Raw genomic sequence first — 19,441 nt, 5'->3', positions numbered from 1 at the left:
AAAAAAATTTTTTATTAAAATTTATAGAGTATCTTTTGAACAACTTTATGATTGGGATATTAAGAGTGCACCCCACCCGAGTTTCTTTCTTCTTTTTGTTTTTCTTGTTTAAATAAATCACAGAACACAATATAAAAAATAAAATAAAAAAATACCTGTTTTTTCTTGGTTGTTCCAAGACTTGTGTGTAATTTGTCTTCTTCACTCTCACGATTGCGCTTGCCTGTTTAAAGAAGGAAAGAACCGATTTGTGAATACAGTATTATTCAGTTTCTTTACAAACAATACAGGGAATAAATCCGGTGCTTTACTTCCTATGCAGATTAGTCTTGCAATGACAACTCCATATGCTTACAGAGGCAGAACCAAGTTGGGAAGGGGTGTGCAAACTTGGGGGCAGATGTATTAAGCTTCATGAAAATGATAAACACAAGGGTGATCAAGAGTAATAAACGCCCAGCCAATCAGTGCCAAACTGCCATGTTATAGGCTGTTTGACAAATGACAGTTAGGAGCAGAGTGGCTGGATGTTTATCACTCTTGATCTTCCTGACCAGGACACACACATGCACCAATCAGGAGGCACATATATTGCTGGTTCTCAATTCCTGGTACAAAATAATTAATGATGGTGATGATGCCCAGGTTGGCTGGGTGCACCTTGCCTGCTGATGCTACGAGGGGTGAATGAAAAGTAATGAGACTACCTGTTTTTCCATCCTATATGTAGATGTGGCAGCGCTATGCTGGTTTCGAAAAGCACATACATTAATGTGTCTGAACCTGCGGTTGTACAGTCAGTCTTCTTTGGTCACAGTGAGTGGAAGATCTTTGTAGGTTTCGTCATGGCAAATGAGCATGCAATTTTCATGCAAATGAGCATGAAATGTTGCAGCAAGCATACGGTGGAGAAATAATTAACCGTGCTGTAGTCCAACCGCAGGTTCCAGCACAACAATGTATGAGTATCACAATGACCAACATAGCGCCTCCGCATCTAAGGGACAGAAGAACAGAGGCAATCAGCCCTCATATATAAATTAGTAGCACGGCTGCTGTGGTATATAAACCATTAAATTGGAATCTTCTTGGAATGCAGATATCGGTTACATAATGTTAGAGTGGAAGACAACCGATGTTTGTACTGTTAGTTCTATTTACATTGTAAATGCAACTTGAGCATTTCTTGATCACACTGTCCAGACATATGTATGATACTTCCCTGAAGTAATATATTGTGTAATGTGCCAGCACTGTCAGGCCACATCTCCTAGTGTAACATGTGTATCAGGATTACATGAAGACATTTTTTGCTTTTATGTTTTTGAAGGACAGTTTTAGGTAAAAAGCGTCCAACTCTCCATCAGACACTAATATTTGTGTTCATGAGGACACAGAATAATCTAATGATTTCCCTTCAAACACCGTGGTATTCCCATACATGCTCAAGTATTATTGGATAATGTGACAATACTTTAAATATCACCCATCTGCTCCATTTTTGGCAAGTAAACAGAGAAGCGAGAACCTCACATAGGGATCAATGGGGCAGATGTATTAAGCCTTAACAAGAGATAAATACAAGGGTGATAAGGAGAGATAAACGTCCAGCCAATCAGCTCCTTACTGACTTTTTTCAAACACAGGCTGTAACATGGCAGTTGGGCTGTGATTGGCTGGACGTTTATCTCTCCTTATCACCCTTGCATTTATCTCTTGTTAAAGCTTAATACATCTGCCCCATTGATCCCTATGTGAGAAGATTAGTGTACACAGCTGTCTTAGCAAGGCGCATGAAAGAACAGAAGGAGGGAAAAGCAGAAAATCTCTACAATCAACCACCTTGAAACCTGCTAAAGTGCGCTGTACTTGCATCGCTCTACCCAGCGCAATAACCTGTGTAGGCCTTCATCTGCCATCTAGACAGCTCTATAAAAACGGAACATGGATGAGAAAGGTCAATGCCTACAGTATGTACACATAGCCCTAGCGTATGTATTCAAAGGTGCTGTAACTCGGAACTTGGCAAGGGATAGCAATCAATTTTAGTTCAAGGTTAATGATGTAAAATAATTTGTCATGGTTAATTCAATAACTTTGGGACAGAAAATATATGATCTAACAATACACAAGATGATCAATGGTCTAAGATATTCTAGAAAATGTAGTTTCAGCCTCCGTGGTTTATATGGGTTTACAGAACATTTATGCTGCACACCATAAATGCCCCCACTATAAACACTCCCTTTATTATTTCAGATGCATGGTGGGCATGTAAGGGGAACAACAGTGTTTAATGTACTCTGTATAAAATGCCAATGCCAGTATAGCTCCCATGTTTAAGTAGCTTAGAGGTGTTATGTACTCACTTAGGACGGTACTGCGTATTATTCTCTTGCATGGTTTGTCTGGATGCCACGGTGTCCTCGGTTCTAAGGAAAAGAGTCGCCTTTGAGGCCTGCAAAAAAAAAATATATATATATATTCTGTATATTTTGAGCCTTTATTGCCGGCAATGAGAAAATCGCGTTGATCGTGTCCATCGCATCCATTATAATGGCATGCAATGCGACCGACGCGATTTTACATAGGGTACAATGTTAAATGGCCCAATGGACCCGATTTTTTATTGTATATCCACCCTTATGGTTAATTTCTATGTGAAATGTGCCCCCCCCCCCCATTGTTAACGACATCCCACTATTGACGTCAACCCGAAGCGTGGCGAGCGCATCGAGCCCGCGAGGGGCGGCGGTACGCGTCCTCCGACCCTTTCATACCCCCACTATTCACTTCAGTGTGGAGTTGATTTTATAAAGTGTGGCGAGCGTAGCGAGCCACCGAGCCCGAAGCGTGGCGAGCCCCGCGAGGAGACGCGTAATACCTGTGAAGTAATGCGCGTCCGCTCGCCACGCTTCGGGCTCGGTGGCTCGCCACACTTTATGAAATCAACTCCACGGCGACGTGGATAGTGGGGGTATGAAAAAGTCAGAGGACGCGTACCACTGCGCTCGCCACGCTTCGGGTTGGCGTCAATAGTGGGGTGGCGTTAACAACAGGGGGGGGGGGGGGATGAAAATTGGGGTCTAGGGTGTATTTTACATTGGGACCAATGTAAAATTGGGTCTCAGGGACTATTTTACATTGATTCCAATGTAAAAATCGCGTCACATGCGATTTTTTGGGTCCTGATGCCTGCAATTAAAATAGCTGGTGCCGTGCTAGGAAACAAGTACCTAATAACCATCACAGGTTAGCATTTAGTGACTGTCACAAGAAACAGGACAAGGGGCAATGGGGGATTAGTGGGAGAAAGGACAAGAAATGGCAAGTTTAGTTATGGCATGGCGATTGTTCAGGGCCTTTGGGCTGGGAAAAAAAACTGGGGTTTTTGTGACTGGGGCCTAGCAGAAAGCTCACAATGGCTCATCTGCAGAGAAAGGAGCCGGAAGAGACTTACTACAGACATACCAGTGTTATTGATGTAACACTTACTTACCTTTCTGTTGCTTTATCCGGTGTAGGCGCTTTGTTCTCTGTGCAGTTGGCTATTCCAGTTTCCTTACTTTCCAATAATAAAAAACAAAAGTGTATCAATAGTGAGATTAATGATGCGGTTTAGGAAATGCTTTAATGAATGGTTAACGGAACATTTTCTGTATTAAATAAAGATATGCTAACTAACGTGTCTCCAGCACACAATTTATAGAAGCCTAGCAGAGAAGCCACAATAAGTAGCTCAGGACAGAAGAATATTAGGAAATGCCATACCAGCAATGGAAGAAAAAGGTTAGCAATCTGTAAGAAAACTAGATCATCCTAGTACTAAACTATGGGATCTACATAGTTCCCTCATTAACATTTTGAGTGCCAACATCTGTGAGAGATGCACAAAATATCTGAAAAAAGTGACAGTCTCTCCCATTTGTTATATAAGTTCAAATAAAAAAAAAATGTGTAAAAAAAAAAGAGATTATATTTTCTATATAAAAAAGGTAAACATTACAGGTCATTATGATGAATACAAAACGTTTGCCAGATTTCCCACCAATTTCGACAAATTCACTTGACACTCAAAGGGTTAATGACCGTTTTCCATTATAGGAAATTAATTTCAGTTGCATTTTGTTAATAGTTTATTTAGACATTCTCTCGCTTTCAATCTTCGTAATGTTCAAAGTCCATGTCACCTGTACATAGTGGCCTATATCACTCGATCCTGAGCACTAAAGGCCTGATTTTTATGTAGAATGCTAAGTTGCTTTAATAGCGGAAAAAAACTAGAGCCAGATTTACTACCTTATCCCAATGCCAGTATCTGTACTGCTACGGGTGCTGGATGCGGTCCCGACAGTCATTTACCCGACGTCGGGATCCCGACTGTTAAAACGCCGACAGACGGGTGCCCGACGGCCACCCGCTATTTTACCTCGTCCACGACCCCCATAGAGGGAGAATAGAATAGGTGGTGAGTGTAGCGAGACACCGTGCCCGCAGCGTGGTGAGCACAGCGAGCCCGCAAGGGGCTTTGTTGCACTCACCATGCTGTCTGAGTCCCGGCAGTCGGGATCCCGACTGTCGGAACCCTACACCACACCCACTGCTACAAGGTGGAAGCGACACTACCCACAACACAGAACTCTGACGTGACACTGCAACACTGCCAACCAGCGACCTCATCGCCATCATAGCTGGGAGAAGGTTCACCTAGTCCATACTACATAGAATGCCCCCACATTTTCACCAAACTCAATGTAATTCTGCATTTTTTTGTGTCAAACATTAAATGTCATTCTGAATTTTGAGGCTCATTAAATAAAATTGACTTAGAACTAATAAGTCAATAGAACTTTAAATAATAAAGTTTCAATAAAACTTAATAAACTTACTGATTTAAATCATTAGTGCTCTTCGGCACAGTCAGATTTTCACGTTCACTTGAAGAATCATCAACTTCATTTTGCATACTACAATACAATAAATACATTTGAACACAATTTATTATTCTAATTATTTTCTTACTGCAAAATAAAGATGTTAAACATGAGAGAGGGGAACGAGTGAGAGGACCTATGCCCAAGCTCCACTTAATAAACGGAGAGAGAGTTTTAAGAAAAGATGTAAGATAAGTTCACAATAAATTAATTGCGGTGCTGTTGCACCAATTTGTCACCTGAGGGTGTTATTATATGTAAAGATACTAGATTGGAATAAATTTTCCTGGACGCACAATACACACAATTTTAGAAATACAAATTGTACAGACAATTAAAACAAAAGACATATAGAAAAAAAAAAAAATATATATATATATATAAAGCACTTACCCCCTCGCAGAAAGGATTGGAGCCGGCACACGGTAGTAGGTGAAGAAAAAAAGGGTTTATTGCAATTACATCATTGCACAAAGAGACAGCTGCCGACCTGACAGCCGTTTCAACTGCATGTGAGCAGTTTTCATCAGAGGTGAAGCACACTGCAGCAGAGCAAACATATATACCATAAAATTGCGCCAAAAAACATGTAAATGAGGTCAACCAGACCTCCACTGACCTGGCTCGTCATCTCCATTGAGTGACAGCTGGGAAGGCGGGGGAGGGGCTCTGTGATGCAACTGAATGGGAAACTCCAGAGCATAATCAGCCTAGATGCGGCTGTCTCTGGGGTTCCATGCGCATCATGTGTGCGATGCGGCTGCTGTCACTACTTGTACAGCTGAGCCGCTGGGCGCTCATTGTTGCTGAAGGAGAGGGGAAGGGTGATGCTGCGGGCTAAGGGGAAGATCATAGATGCTGCGCTGGCGTTGTCATATCAAGTGGATAGTAGCGTATCATGTTGTGTCCATGTGTCAGGCTGGTTGACCCCAGGGTATAGCATAATACAGGGAAGCATGGATGTACAGTGTCAAACAAACGGCAGGGTCGTTAATTGTGCACATAGCCATGTGTTAAAGCAAAAAACACATATTGAAATAAACTGACGACACACAGCGGTGTCAACACCTCTATTGTATATAATGCCTCAAAACTGACGACACGCGGCGGTGTCAACACCTGTACCATAAATTGGGGAAAAAAGTACCGCAAATAACACATCAGCACAACATAGTAGGTAGAAAAGCGCACGGCAGCGCATACATCTGATCCCTGAGCACTCAGCGGTGCCCAGAGTTAGCAAGAACCATCACAGCAATACAGGAAAGACATATAAAATAAAATAAAGGGAATCATAAGTCACAGGAAACAACCCATGTTAAAGTCTTCATTGAGACCCAAGGGTGCAAGGCAGTTCAGTCTGAAAATCCACGAGAGCTCCCGCTGGAGTAACATCCTTTCCCTGTCCCCGCCATATTTGAGGGGAGGGATGTGGTCTAGTATAGTACATTTCAGATCCGTGACTTTATGGGATTTATTGAGAAAGTGTCTCGCAACAGGTAAGTTCTTCAAATCACTGTGTATCACATCTGGACTGGTACTCTTCTTTATGGACGATCTATGTTGGTTCAGCCTCTCTTTAAGCATGCGGGTGGTCTTGCCCACATAGACCAATTTGCAGGGACACTGCAGAGCATATATAACAAATTTGCTGTTACAGTCCAGGCGGTATTTAATATTGAAGGTCTCCCCATCTGAGGGATTGGTGAATTTTGTCCCAGTAAGCAGGAACTGACAGTTCACACAGCTGCCACACTTGAACGTACCCTTCTTTAGTTTAAGCCAATTAAATTTGGAAGATACGGTGGGGTTTGTGGCAGTCTTGACCAGCATATCCCTGAGGTTAGGGCCTCTACGATATGCAAATCTCGGGGGCAGGCTGAGCTCTTTTGATAATATGGGGTCACTGGCTACCAAGTGCCAGTGTTCATTAATTTTCTCTCGGATGTGTTTCGATGCCACTGTATATGTGCTGACAAAATTCAATCTGGGTGATTTATCTGTGGAAGCCGTGGCAGTATTGCAAAGCAAGTCCTCTCTGTTGAGTAGGGATACCCTCTCCATTGCTTCTTTGACCTCAGCGGCATGATAGCCCCTCTCCAGAAACTTGTTTTTCATAGTTTCCAAGGCTTGCTTCATAGTATCAGGGTCAGATGTGATGCGCACCACCCGTAGGAGTTGCGAGTAAGGCAGACCTCGCTTGAGTGGCTCAGGATGGAAGCTGGAGGCTAGTAGCAATGTGTTTTTGTCTGATTCTATGGAATAAATCTTTGTACTGAGGTGTCCACATATACAGTGGCATCGAAACACATCCGAGAGAAAATTAATGAACACTGGCACTTGGTAGCCAGTGACCCCATATTATCAAAAGAGCTCAGCCTGCCCCCGAGATTTGCATATCGTAGAGGCCCTAACCTCAGGGATATGCTGGTCAAGACTGCCACAAACCCCACCGTATCTTCCAAATTTAATTGGCTTAAACTAAAGAAGGGTACGTTCAAGTGTGGCAGCTGTGTGAACTGTCAGTTCCTGCTTACTGGGACAAAATTCACCAATCCCTCAGATGGGGAGACCTTCTAAATACCGCCTGGACTGTAACAGCAAATTTGTTATATATGCTCTGCAGTGTCCCTGCAAATTGGTCTATGTGGGCAAGACCACCCGCATGCTTAAAGAGAGGCTGAACCAACATAGATCGTCCATAAAGAAGAGTACCAGTCCAGATGTGATACACAGTGATTTGAAGAACTTACCTGTTGCGAGACACTTTCTCAATAAACCCCATAAAGTCACGGATCTGAAATGTACTATACTAGACCACATCCCTCCCCTCAAATATGGCGGGGACAGGGAAAGGATGTTACTCCAGCGGGAGCTCTCGTGGATTTTCAGACTGAACTGCCTTGCACCCTTGGGTCTCAATGAAGACTTTAAAATGGGTTGTTTCCTGTGACTTATGATTCCCTTTATTTTATTTTATATGTCTTTCCTGTATTGCTGTGATGGTTCTTGCTAACTCTGGGCACCGCTGAGTGCTCAGGGATCAGATGTATGCGCTGCCGTGCGCTTTTCTACCTACTATGTTGTGCTGATGTGTTATTTGCGGTACTTTTTTCCCCAATTTATGGTACAGGTGTTGACACCGCCGCGTGTCGTCAGTTTTGAGGCAATATATACAATAGAGGTGTTGACACCGCTATGTGTCGTCAGTTTATTTCAACATGTGTTTTTTGCTTTAACACATGGCTATGTGCATCAATGTCGTCAGTTTTGAGGCATTATATACAATAGAGGTGTTGACACCGCTGTGTGTCGTCAGTTTATTTCAATATGTGTTTTTTGCTTTAACACATGGCTATGTGCACAATTAACGACCCTGCCGTTTGTTTGACACTGTACATCCATGCTTCCCTGTATTATGCTATACCCTGGGGTCAACCAGCCTGACACATGGACACAACATGATACGCTACTATCCACTTGATATGACAACGCCAGCGCAGCATCTATGATCTTCCCCTTAGCCCGCAGCATCACCCTTCCCCTCTCCTTCAGCAACAATGAGCGCCCAGCGGCTCAGCTGTACAAGTAGTGACAGCAGCCGCATCGCTCACATGATGCGCATGGAACCCCAGAGACAGCCGCATCTAGGCTGATTATGCTCTGGAGTTTCCCATTCAGTTGCATCACAGAGCCCCTCCCCCGCCTTCCCAGCTGTCACTCAATGGAGATGACGAGCCAGGTCAGTGGAGGTCTGGTTGACCTCATTTACATGTTTTTTGGCGCAATTTTATGGTATATATGTTTGCTCTGCTGCAGTGTGCTTCACCTCTGATGAAAACTGCTCACATGCAGTTGAAACGGCTGTCAGGTCGGCAGCTGTCTCTTTGTGCAATGATGTAATTGCAATAAACCCTTTTTTTCTTCACCTACTACCGTGTGCCGGCTCCAATCCTTTCTGCGAGGGGGTAAGTGCTTTCTATTAACCACATTATGTGCCTGGCACCGGAACAGTTTTATCTTTAACCAGAGTGCCAACCTGAGAACCCAACTGTCTAATTATATATATATATATATATATATATATATATATATACACATACATATATACACACACACACACACACACACATATATATATATATATATATATATATATACACACACACACACACACACACACACACACACACACACATACACACATATATATGTTAATTTAAAGTATGCCCCCAAACAGATGAGCGTACTCCTTTCTCCCTTGCAAGATAGAAAGGAAAGTTAAGGGGTATACACACACTTTGATTTTGACAGGTTTTCAATTTGATTTTGCTTATAAGTGGATTTTTGTAAGAACTTACTGTTCGAACCCCTCTCTCTGAGTCCATGCTGGTGATACAGCTAACCTTGGGGATGTAGGAGGGTCCGCAGGAGCAAAGGCACCTATGCTGACTTCTTTTGAGAGCAGGCTCCTCCCAACCGGGCATTGCAGCTGTGCATTATATTAGTCGCTGCCCGGCCCAGCCCCCAGCAACCAGGATGTGTGCGGCGTGACGTGAGCAAAGTCACGCCGCACACAGCCGGGGGTAAGGAGGCAGTGCAGTGGCCTAAGCGGAGTTCTGCGCTCAGCTCACCAGAACTAAGCAGTGCGGACAGTGGCAATTTCGTGAATTTTCCAGGTTTGCCAGTCTGGGCACAGCCCTGAAAATTCTTGGGAGTGCCATTGAAGGGGTTAATGCAAACAATGCTTAAATATAATGTTTCTATTAGATAAATCAGAGCAGTGGGGAGGTTTGTTAACCCCTTGAGTGGTGGGTTTTGCTGGGGCAGGACAAACTTACCAGGGCAGGTTTGTCCTGCCCCAGCAAAACCCACCACAGAAAGCTGGAAGCCACCCAAACCTCACCTCCGGCGCTAGTACGCCGGAGCTTCCCTGCTGCCGCTCTCCCCCCTGCCTAAGCTGCCTGTCACATTCAGCACTGCAGTGACATTGGCGGCAGCTCGGGAGGACTCGGGTGCGCCGCGCATACCAGAGCCTGCCGCCGACGTCACTGTAAAATGAGTGATGGGCCAGCTGGCGGGTCAGGGCAGGAGAGCTCCGGCGCACCGATCACCGGAGCAAAGGTGACGCGGGGGTGCTCCTGAGGTGCTGCGCCAGTGGTGGACACCACTTCTGTATTAGTGGTATGCCCGGAAATTTTCCGCTGTTTGAAGTACCAAGATAGATTTTATCTCTACAAAAAGGTCAATCATACAAGCTGCAAGTATAACTAATGTCGTATTGAGCTTACTCATTATGAAACGTTGCTTGGGATTGCTGGCTCTGGTCAGTCTCTGTATCTTCACTGGTGACTAGGTCCTCCCCTGTACTGTGAGAGATAAGCAGATGTAGATATTAAGGATATGAATGTCCTACTGAACATTATAAGAACTTTCCAAGTCATAACAGAGTTCTGATACAGAGAAATAAAAATAGTACACAGAACCTTTTGGTTTAATCTGATGGGACAGACCACAATTAGCAAGTTTTTGCATACGGTTTGTGCAAAAAGGGACTTAAACAGTTTTGTATATGTCCGAGTCATACAGAACTTGGACGCATCTATTTTTCCAGAAAAATGGGTCCATTAGACTGGCAACAATGCAAGTACATGGATCACCATGTCTTGTAGGAGCATCAAAAGGTCATCACCTTGTAGGGGGCACATGCTAGTACTAAAGGTGCCCATACACGGTACAATATTCCTGTGCGTTTTGAACTAGATGCCATCGCATGCGATTTGCGTGCAATGCGATCTAGTTCAAAAAGCACCGACTGCAGAGACTTTATGTGCTGTGCGATGGGATGCCTGCGGGACATCGCACAGTAACCTTGCACCATGTATGGGCACCTTAATAAGGACAAGTGCATCTGACAGAAAAACAGTTTGTGGATCGTATTAGCCCTATGGAATCTAAGGTAGTAAAAAAGTATTCCGTGGCTTCACACAAAACACTCCCACTGTGCCACTCCAAACCGCTTCTGTGGCATAAATATATAACTATTTTCAAATATATATAATTCTAGTCAATGTATGTTCACACAACAGCATGTCATGTATGGGAATTAGCTTTCTCTAGCCAACTATAATAAAAGCACAGATGTTCTGAAGTTGTGAAACAATATGATGTGTTGCTTCATTTCAATTCCGTTTCCAGAATATATGCACATGACCCAAACTAGATTACAAGATCGGTTCATGTTTGCCAGACGTAAAATGCACTTGGAAATACTTTCGTTTTTCATTTCCAGCAAGGCCACACAGATAAAAAGGTACATACAATGTGACATATCAGGGAGGTGGTAATAGAGCAGTAGTGGGAGTGTCTATTGAAATATATAACATAACTGATGATAATTGCCACACCCAGGGCTTAAGGAACCGACGATTGCACTGTGAGGGTGTGGTCTCATTCAATGATATGGTAATGTATAAATTATTAAATAATAATGATTTTAAGAATTGGAGTCTAGATAACTTCTTGCATTGAGTACATCACTGAACCTAGAAATGGGAAGATTTTCACACTATACATGAGGACAAAGACTACCTGTCACTAGTCTGCACATTCAGAGGTTCTTCTGTCCTGTTATCCCGCTTGCTTTCTGTTTTGGCTTCTACCACTTTTGTGGCTGCCTTAAAAACACGAGGAAAGAAAATGACGAACTGGAATATGCTTTCATATGCAAACCATATAAGAAAAGGGATAAACTAATGTAACCATTTCGCACAGGCTACACCTGTGCTGATGACAATTTTGTGTAATACCCCTTTCAGGCATACGTGAAAATCCCGGGTTTTTTCACATGAACGCGCCCAAACCCGGGACTGAGCACCTGCAATTGACCAGGGTTTTTCCCGGTATATAACTCCCGGGTATAGTACCCGGCTTATGTCTGAATGGGTTTACCCGGGTTTTTCAGTTTTAAACATGTGATGTTGCTTTTTTTAGCTGCCGGGCGTGTCCCATTTTAATGATGAAACACTGAAATGCTTGAAAAGCCTGGCTTATGTGTGAAGGGGTATACCCGGGTTTTTCCCGGATTTGAGGTGTAGTGTGAAAGGGGGTCTGTTACTAAAATCCAGGGAGTGACCTGGGTTGAAAATCCTGGGTAAACCTGGCCAAAATCCCAGGTAGTAGGTCTAAAAGGGGTATAAGTAAATAAGTAAAAAAAAAAACGGAAAGATTCATTCACCACTGATTGGTGAAGCAACTCAATGCTGAGAAATATGTAGTTGTCTCCAGTGAAAATGAAAATTTTCTGGTCTTATTCTTATGCCTGGATTTTAACAAGTGATGCAGTGTTAACTTCTATTATTCTACCTAAAATAGTGAATACAATTTTGCCATTTTTAAATTTCATTTATTGTACTTTCTGTTAAGATGCCATTCATATCAATTTACTGAAACCATTTGATTACAGATTACTAATTTTTGTTTGGTCATCCCTTATTTGCCAGTTGCAGCCCAAATTCCATATTTGGGGGTATCCCAAGTATGGATATTTTGCATAAAAATCCATTTGCAGTCTTGCGTGCAAGGCCAAAATCGCTGACTCAGATTTGCGGTGCCCTGGTATGGAAACAGGATGTGCAGCTAACCGCCCCTGCGTCACAGCCGAATTACCACGGGAACGCCCAAGAGTCACTGGGTTCTCCCATGGAGCAGTGCAGGCATGGGGCGGCGGGCATGGGTAGTGCCCACCGACCCATGCCTGCACTGCTCCATGCGAACGGGCCGGTGACTATACATGTCGCCGTGTCCATTAACAAACGGAGCCTGCACGTGCGCATAAATGCTTATGCAAAAGTGCAGTAGCAGAACATCGTGGGGGAGCGAGAGGATCAGAATGACCTCCACTACCTGTAAAAGTCCTATACTGCTTGGCCGCCATTTCTCAGTGCCACATATATTCCATGGTTATCAAATGCATTTACTAAACTGCTCTAAATCCAAAAGTTTGAAACTCCACTTGCCCACACATCACATGATATTGCTGTTTTATACAAGTACATCTAATGGATTTATGAAGGTTACAAAGATAAACCGATACAGTCAGGAGGTGCTGCTCGAGCACCTCCAAGATCAGAGATCTTCCTGATGAAGTCCTGGTAACTTTGATGGACGAAACACATTGAGATGTCCCTCCTGTTAGATTGTTCCATGGATTACTTTCATATTCAGAAAAGCGCTACATTTTAAATGCAAATGTATACTTAGATAGGCACTTAATAGGTTTGTAAATAAGATCACTTGCATTTTGCTGATATTACTGAGAACATGCTGAGCCCCCCCCCCCCCCCCATGTCACTACAGTAACGTAGCCTATTTTGGCTGGATTTTGTTATTTCGCATTGTGGTGAGCTATGTAATGAGATTGTTTATTAACTTTCAGACTCACCTGCAGCAGAAAAACAGGGGGTCGGCTAGCCAACTTCAGACTGATGTAGTATCTGATCTTTTTCATCATTTTTGTATAAGAGAAATTCTCAAGAAATTCATGGTATGGGTCCTTTTTACCAATAACCATAGACAGCTTCATTCTTAGATACTGGTGCACAGGAAAGAAAATCTATTATTCACATGCATTAAACATTTCAATGAGTAATGTATTGTAATTGAATTACATTACTGTATCTGGTTAGGTTCAATCTATTCCTTATAGCTCATACTGAATCTGAGACATTCATCTGCCAACTAACATGAACATGCTACTACACTGAAAATGACTCCATCTCAAGTACCCTTTTACCATATACAAAACATTAATAAGAGTATTATTCTAAAATGCCAATGTCAAATATGTATAGAAACTTTCATAAAGTACTGCTGCAAAAGAGGATCTGTAACTCATGGAAAATAATATAATATTTGCCATGTTAAAAACCATATAAGAAAAATGACAATTGGGTTAAATAGCATTTCTTACAGCATCCTATAGGTGCTGCAGTTAGCTGAATGTCCACTAGATGGCCTACTTACATTAATGGGAAGAATGACAGATGCACATCAACCAAAATAAGATTTCGAATTTAGAAATACATAATATTTAACTATATATTTCAATTATTAGGGATGATTGAATTGTTTTCATCATCACTATTAGTTTTCAGCACCTGACAGAGCAATTCAATTGCTGCTCCCTGTAGGGTGTGAATAGCCAAGGCTGCACACATCTCAGCTAAGTGCCCAGAGGTGACAGGCTGAAACGGGAAACAGTCATCTATTAGACCACACCTAGGTCGACAGTCATTAGGTCGACCACGGAAGGTCGACATGGGCCAAGGTCGACAGGGTTAACCCCTTCCTGACAGAGCTAGTTTTTGCGTTCCTGACAGAGCCATTTTTTTCAAATCTGACATGTCTCACTTAAGTGGGGATAACTTTTTTTTGCTTTTACTTATCCCAGTGATTTTGAGATTGTTTTTTCGTGACACATTGTACTTCAAATTAGTGGTAAATTTGGGTCGATACAGTCTGTGTTTTTTTGTGAAAAATACCAAAATGTCGTGAAAAAATGGAAAATTTAGCGATTTGCAAAATGTTAAATTTTCTGCTTGTGAGACAAATAATCTTACCACTCAAAATAGTTAATAACTAACATAGACCATATGTCTACTTTATGTTTCCATCATTATTTCAACTTCCTTTTAATTTTTTTGGACACTAGGAGGCTTACAATATGAATAGCAAATTCTCAAATTTTCAAGAAAATTTCAAACACTGATTTTTTTAGGGACCAGTTCAGTTCTGATGTGACTTTGAGGGACTTGTATGTGAGACACCCCCATAAATGATGCCATTTCAAAAACTGCACCCCTCACAGTATTCAAAACAGCATTTTGGAAGTTTGTTAACCCTTTAGGTGTTTCACAGGAATTAAAACAAAGTGTAGGTGAAATTTCAAAATTTCATTTTTTTTGCAGATTTGCAATTTTAATACATTTTTCTAAGGAACACAGTACATTTTACTAGAGAAATGTGACTAAAAATTGATTCCCCCAAATCTTTTGTTTTCATAAATATCCTATATGTGGCCCTAGTGTGCACGTTGACCAAACCACAGGCTTCATAATAGAAGGAGCACCTACTTGATTTTGGAGCCTCCTTTTTATGAGATTATTTTTTAGGCACCATGTAGGTTTCTAGGCACCATAAGATGCTAAAATTTAGGAACCCCCCCACAAGTGACCCCATTTTGCAAACTACACCCCTCAGGGAATTCATCTAGGGGTATAGTGTACATTTCAAACCCCCAGGGGTTTCACCAATTGTGGTCCAACTGGGCAGTGAAAATGAAAAATTAAATTTTTTACACAAAAATGCAGTTCTGGCTCAAAATTTTTCATTTTCACAAGGAATGAAGGAGACAAAGCCCCCCAAAATCTGTGCCCCAATTTCTACCGAGTACGGCAATGCCTCACATGTGACCAAAAAATACCAGTTGGGTGCATGGCAGGACTCAGAAGGGAAGGAGTGATTTTTGGATTTTGCAGCTCAGATTCTGGTGGAATTTTGGTGGGTGCTATGTCGCATTAGCAAGACCCCCCAAGCACCAATACAGTGGAACCCCCCCACAAGTGACCCCATTTTGCAAACTACACCCCTCAGGGAATTCATCTAGGGGTATAGTGTACATTTCAAACCCCCAGGGGTTTCACCAATTTTGATACAAGTGGGCAGTGAACATGAAAAATTACATTTTTTTACACAAAAATGCAGTTCTGGCTCAAAATTTTTCATTTTCAGAAGGTATGAAGGAGAAAAAGCACCCCAAAATCTGTGCCCCAATTTCTCCCGAGTACGGCAATGCCTCACATGTGACCAAAAAGTACCAGTTGGGTGCATGGCAGGACTCAGAAGGGAAGGAGTGATTTTTGGATTTTGCAGCACAGATTTTGGTGGAATGAATGGTGGGTGCTATGTTGCACCAATACAGTGGAACCCCCCCACAAGTCACCCCATTTTGCAAACTACACCCCTCAGGGAATTCATCTAGGGGTATAGTGTACATTTCAAACCCCCAGGGGTTTCACCAATTTTGATACAAGTGGGCAGTGAACATGAAAAATTACATTTTTTTACACAAAAATGCTGTTCTGGCTCAATATTTTTCATTTTCACAAGGAATGAAGGAGAAAAAGCACCCCAAAATCTGTGCCCCAATTTCTCCCGAGTACGGCAATGCCTCACATGTGACCAAAAAATACCAGTTGGGTGCATGGCAGGACTCAGAAGGGAAGGAGTGATTTTTGGATTTTGCAGCTCAGATTCTGGTGGAATTTTGGTGGGTGCTATGTCGCATTAGCAAGACCCCCCAAGCACCAATACAGTGGAACCCCCCCACAAGTGACCCCATTTTGCAAACTACACCCCTCAGGGAATTCATCTAGGGGTATAGTGTACATTTCAAACCCCCAGGGGTTTCACCAATTTTGATACAAGTGGGCAGTGAACATGAAAAATTACATTTTTTTACACAAAAATGCAGTTCTGGCTCAAAATTTTTCATTTTCACAAGGAATGAAGGAGAAAAAGCACCCCAAAATCTGTGCCCCAATTTCTCCCGAGTACGGCAATGCCTCACATGTGACCAAAAAATACCAGTTGGGTGCATGGCAGGACTCAGAAGGGAAGGAGTGATTTTTGGATTTTGCAGCTCAGATTCTGGTGGAATTTTGGTGGGTGCTATGTCGCATTAGCAAGACCCCCCAAGCACCAATACAGTGGAACCCCCCCACAAGTGACCCCATTTTGCAAACTACACCCCTCAGGGAATTCATCTAGGGGTATAGTGTACATTTCAAACCCCCAGGGGTTTCACCAATTTTGATACAAGTGGGCAGTGAACATGAAAAATTACATTTTTTTACACAAAAATGCAGTTCTGGCTCAAAATTTTTCATTTTCAGAAGGTATGAAGGAGAAAAAGCACCCCAAAATCTGTGCCCCAATTTCTCCCGAGTACGGCAATGCCTCACATGTGACCAAAAAGTACCAGTTGGGTGCATGGCAGGACTCAGAAGGGAAGGAGTGATTTTTGGATTTTGCAGCACAGATTTTGGTGGAATGAATGGTGGGTGCTATGTTGCACCAATACAGTGGAACCCCCCCACAAGTGACCCCATTTTGCAAACTACACCCCTCAGGGAATTCATCTAGGGGTATAGTGTACATTTCAAACCCCCAGGGGTTTCACCAATTTTGATACAAGTGGGCAGTGAACATGAAAAAATTACATTTTTTTACACAAAAATGCAGTTCTGGCTCAATATTTTTCATTTTCACAAGGAATGAAGGAGAAAAAGCACCCCAAAATCTGTGCCCCAATTTCTCCCGAGTACGGCAATGCCTCACATGTGACCAAAAAATACCAGTTGGGTGCATGGCAGGACTCAGAAGGGAAGGAGTGATTTTTGGATTTTGCAGCTCAGATTCTGGTGGTATTTTGGTGGGTGCTATGTCGCATTAGCAAGACCCCCCAAGCACCAATACAGTGGAACCCCCCCACAAGTGACCCCATTTTGCAAACGACACCCCTCAGGGAATTCATCTAGGGGTATAGTGTACATTTCAAACCCCCAGGGGTTTCACCAATTTTGATATAAGTGGGCAGTGAACATGAAAAATTACATTTTTTTACACAAAAATGCAGTTCTGGCTCAAAATTTTTCATTTTCACAAGGAATGAAGGAGAAAAAGCACCCCAAAATCTGTGCCCCAATTTCTCCCGAGTACGGCAATGCCTCACATGTGACCAAAAAATACCAGTTGGGTGCATGGCAGGACTCAGAAGGGAAGGAGTGATTTTTGGATTTTACAGCTCAGATTCTGGTGGAATTTTGGTGGGTGCTATGTCGCATTAGCAAGACCCCCCAAGCACCAAGACAGTGGAACCCCCCCACAAGTGACCCCATTTTGCAAACTACACCCCTCAGGGAATTCATCTAGGGGTATAGTGTACATTTCAAACCCCCAGGGGTTTCACCAATTTTGATACAAGTGGGCAGTGAACATGAAAAATTACATTTTTTTACACAAAAATGCAGTTCTGGCTCAAAATTTTTAATTTTCACAAGGTATGAAGGAGACAAAGCACCCCAAAATATGTGCCCCAATTTCTCCCAAGTACGGCAATGCCTCACATGTGACCAAAAAGTACCAGTTGGGTGCATGGCAGGACTCAGAAGGGAAGGAGTGATTTTTGGATTTTGCAGCACAGATTTTGGTGGAATGAATGGTGGGTGCTATGTTGCACCAATACAGTGGAACCCCCCCACAAGTCACCCCATTTTGCAAACTACACCCCTCAGGGAATTCATCTAGGGGTATAGTGTACATTTCAAACCCCCAGGGGTTTCACCAATTTTGATACAAGTGGGCAGTGAAAATGAAAAATTAAATTTTTTTACACAAAAATGCAGTTCTGGCTCAAAATTTTTCATTTTCAGAAGGTATGAAGGAGACAAAGCACCCCAAAATCTGTGCCCCAATTTCTCCCGAGTACGGCAATGCCTCATGTGTGACCAAAAAGTGGCAGGACTCAGAAGGGAAGGAGTGATATTTGGATTTTGCAGCACAAATTCTGGTGGAATGATGGTGGGTGCTATGTCGCATTAGCAAGACCCCCAAAGCACCAATACAGTGGAACCCCCCCACAAGTGACCCCATTTTGCAAACTACACCCCTCAGGGAATTCATCTAGGGGTATAGTGTACATTTCAAACCCCCAGGGGTTTCACCAATTTTGATACAAGTGGGCAGTGAACATGAAAAATTACATTTTTTTACACAAAAATGCAGTTCTGGCTCAAAATTTTTAATTTTCACAAGGTATGAAGGAGACAAAGCACCCCAAAATATGTGTCCCAATTTCTCCCAAGTACGGCAATGCCTCACATGTGACCAAAAAGTACCAGTTGGGTGCATGGCAGGACTCAGAAGGGAAGGAGTGATTTTTGGATTTTGCAGCACAGATTTTGGTGGAATGAATGGTGGGTGCTATGTTGCACCAATACAGTGGAACCCCCCCACAAGTCACCCCATTTTGCAAACTACACCCCTCAGGGAATTCATCTAGGGGTATAGTGTACATTTCAAACCCCCAGGGGTTTCACCAATTTTGATACAAGTGGGCAGTGAACATGAAAAATTACATTTTTTTACACAAAAATGCAGTTCTGGCTCAAAATTTTTCATTTTCACAAGGAATGAAGGAGAAAAAGCACCCCAAAATCTGTGCCCCAATTTCTCCCAAGTACGGCAATGCCTCACATGTGACCAAAAAATACCAGTTGGGTGCATGGCAGGACTCAGAAGGGAAGGAGTGATTTTTGGATTTTGCGGCTCAGATTCTGGTGGAATGAATGGTGGGTGCTATGTGGCATTAGCAAGACCCCCGAAGCACGGTGAAATTATGAACCTAATATTCCATAGATGTGTGGTATATTTTAAAACACTCCTTT

At 42.7% G+C, this 19,441-nt stretch overlaps 1 protein-coding gene across 2 annotated transcripts in view; it reads right to left on the bottom strand.

The window, feature by feature from the left end:
* TERF1 (telomeric repeat binding factor 1) overlaps nucleotides 1-19,441 on the bottom strand; it is a 43,294-nt gene that overhangs the window by 13,081 nt on the left and 10,772 nt on the right. For both annotated transcript variants that reach the window (XM_083187252.1, XM_083187251.1), the window contains exons 5-11: nucleotides 13,378-13,527; nucleotides 11,526-11,611; nucleotides 10,226-10,303; nucleotides 4,890-4,967; nucleotides 3,500-3,565; nucleotides 2,370-2,458; nucleotides 156-223 (exon numbers count right to left, since the gene is read on the bottom strand). In XM_083187252.1, coding sequence (XP_083043378.1) covers nucleotides 156-223; nucleotides 2,370-2,458; nucleotides 3,500-3,565; nucleotides 4,890-4,967; nucleotides 10,226-10,303; nucleotides 11,526-11,611; nucleotides 13,378-13,527 — 615 coding nt within the window. The remainder of the gene's footprint in view (nucleotides 1-155; nucleotides 224-2,369; nucleotides 2,459-3,499; nucleotides 3,566-4,889; nucleotides 4,968-10,225; nucleotides 10,304-11,525; nucleotides 11,612-13,377; nucleotides 13,528-19,441) is intronic.

The sequence above is a fragment of the Crinia signifera genome, chromosome 5 (assembly GCF_055691185.1).
Source record: "Crinia signifera chromosome 5, ASM5569118v1, whole genome shotgun sequence".
Taxonomy (NCBI): Eukaryota; Metazoa; Chordata; class Amphibia; order Anura; family Myobatrachidae; genus Crinia; species Crinia signifera.
Note: the sequence above shows the minus strand (reverse complement) of the source record. Positions and strands in the feature narration are given on the sequence as shown.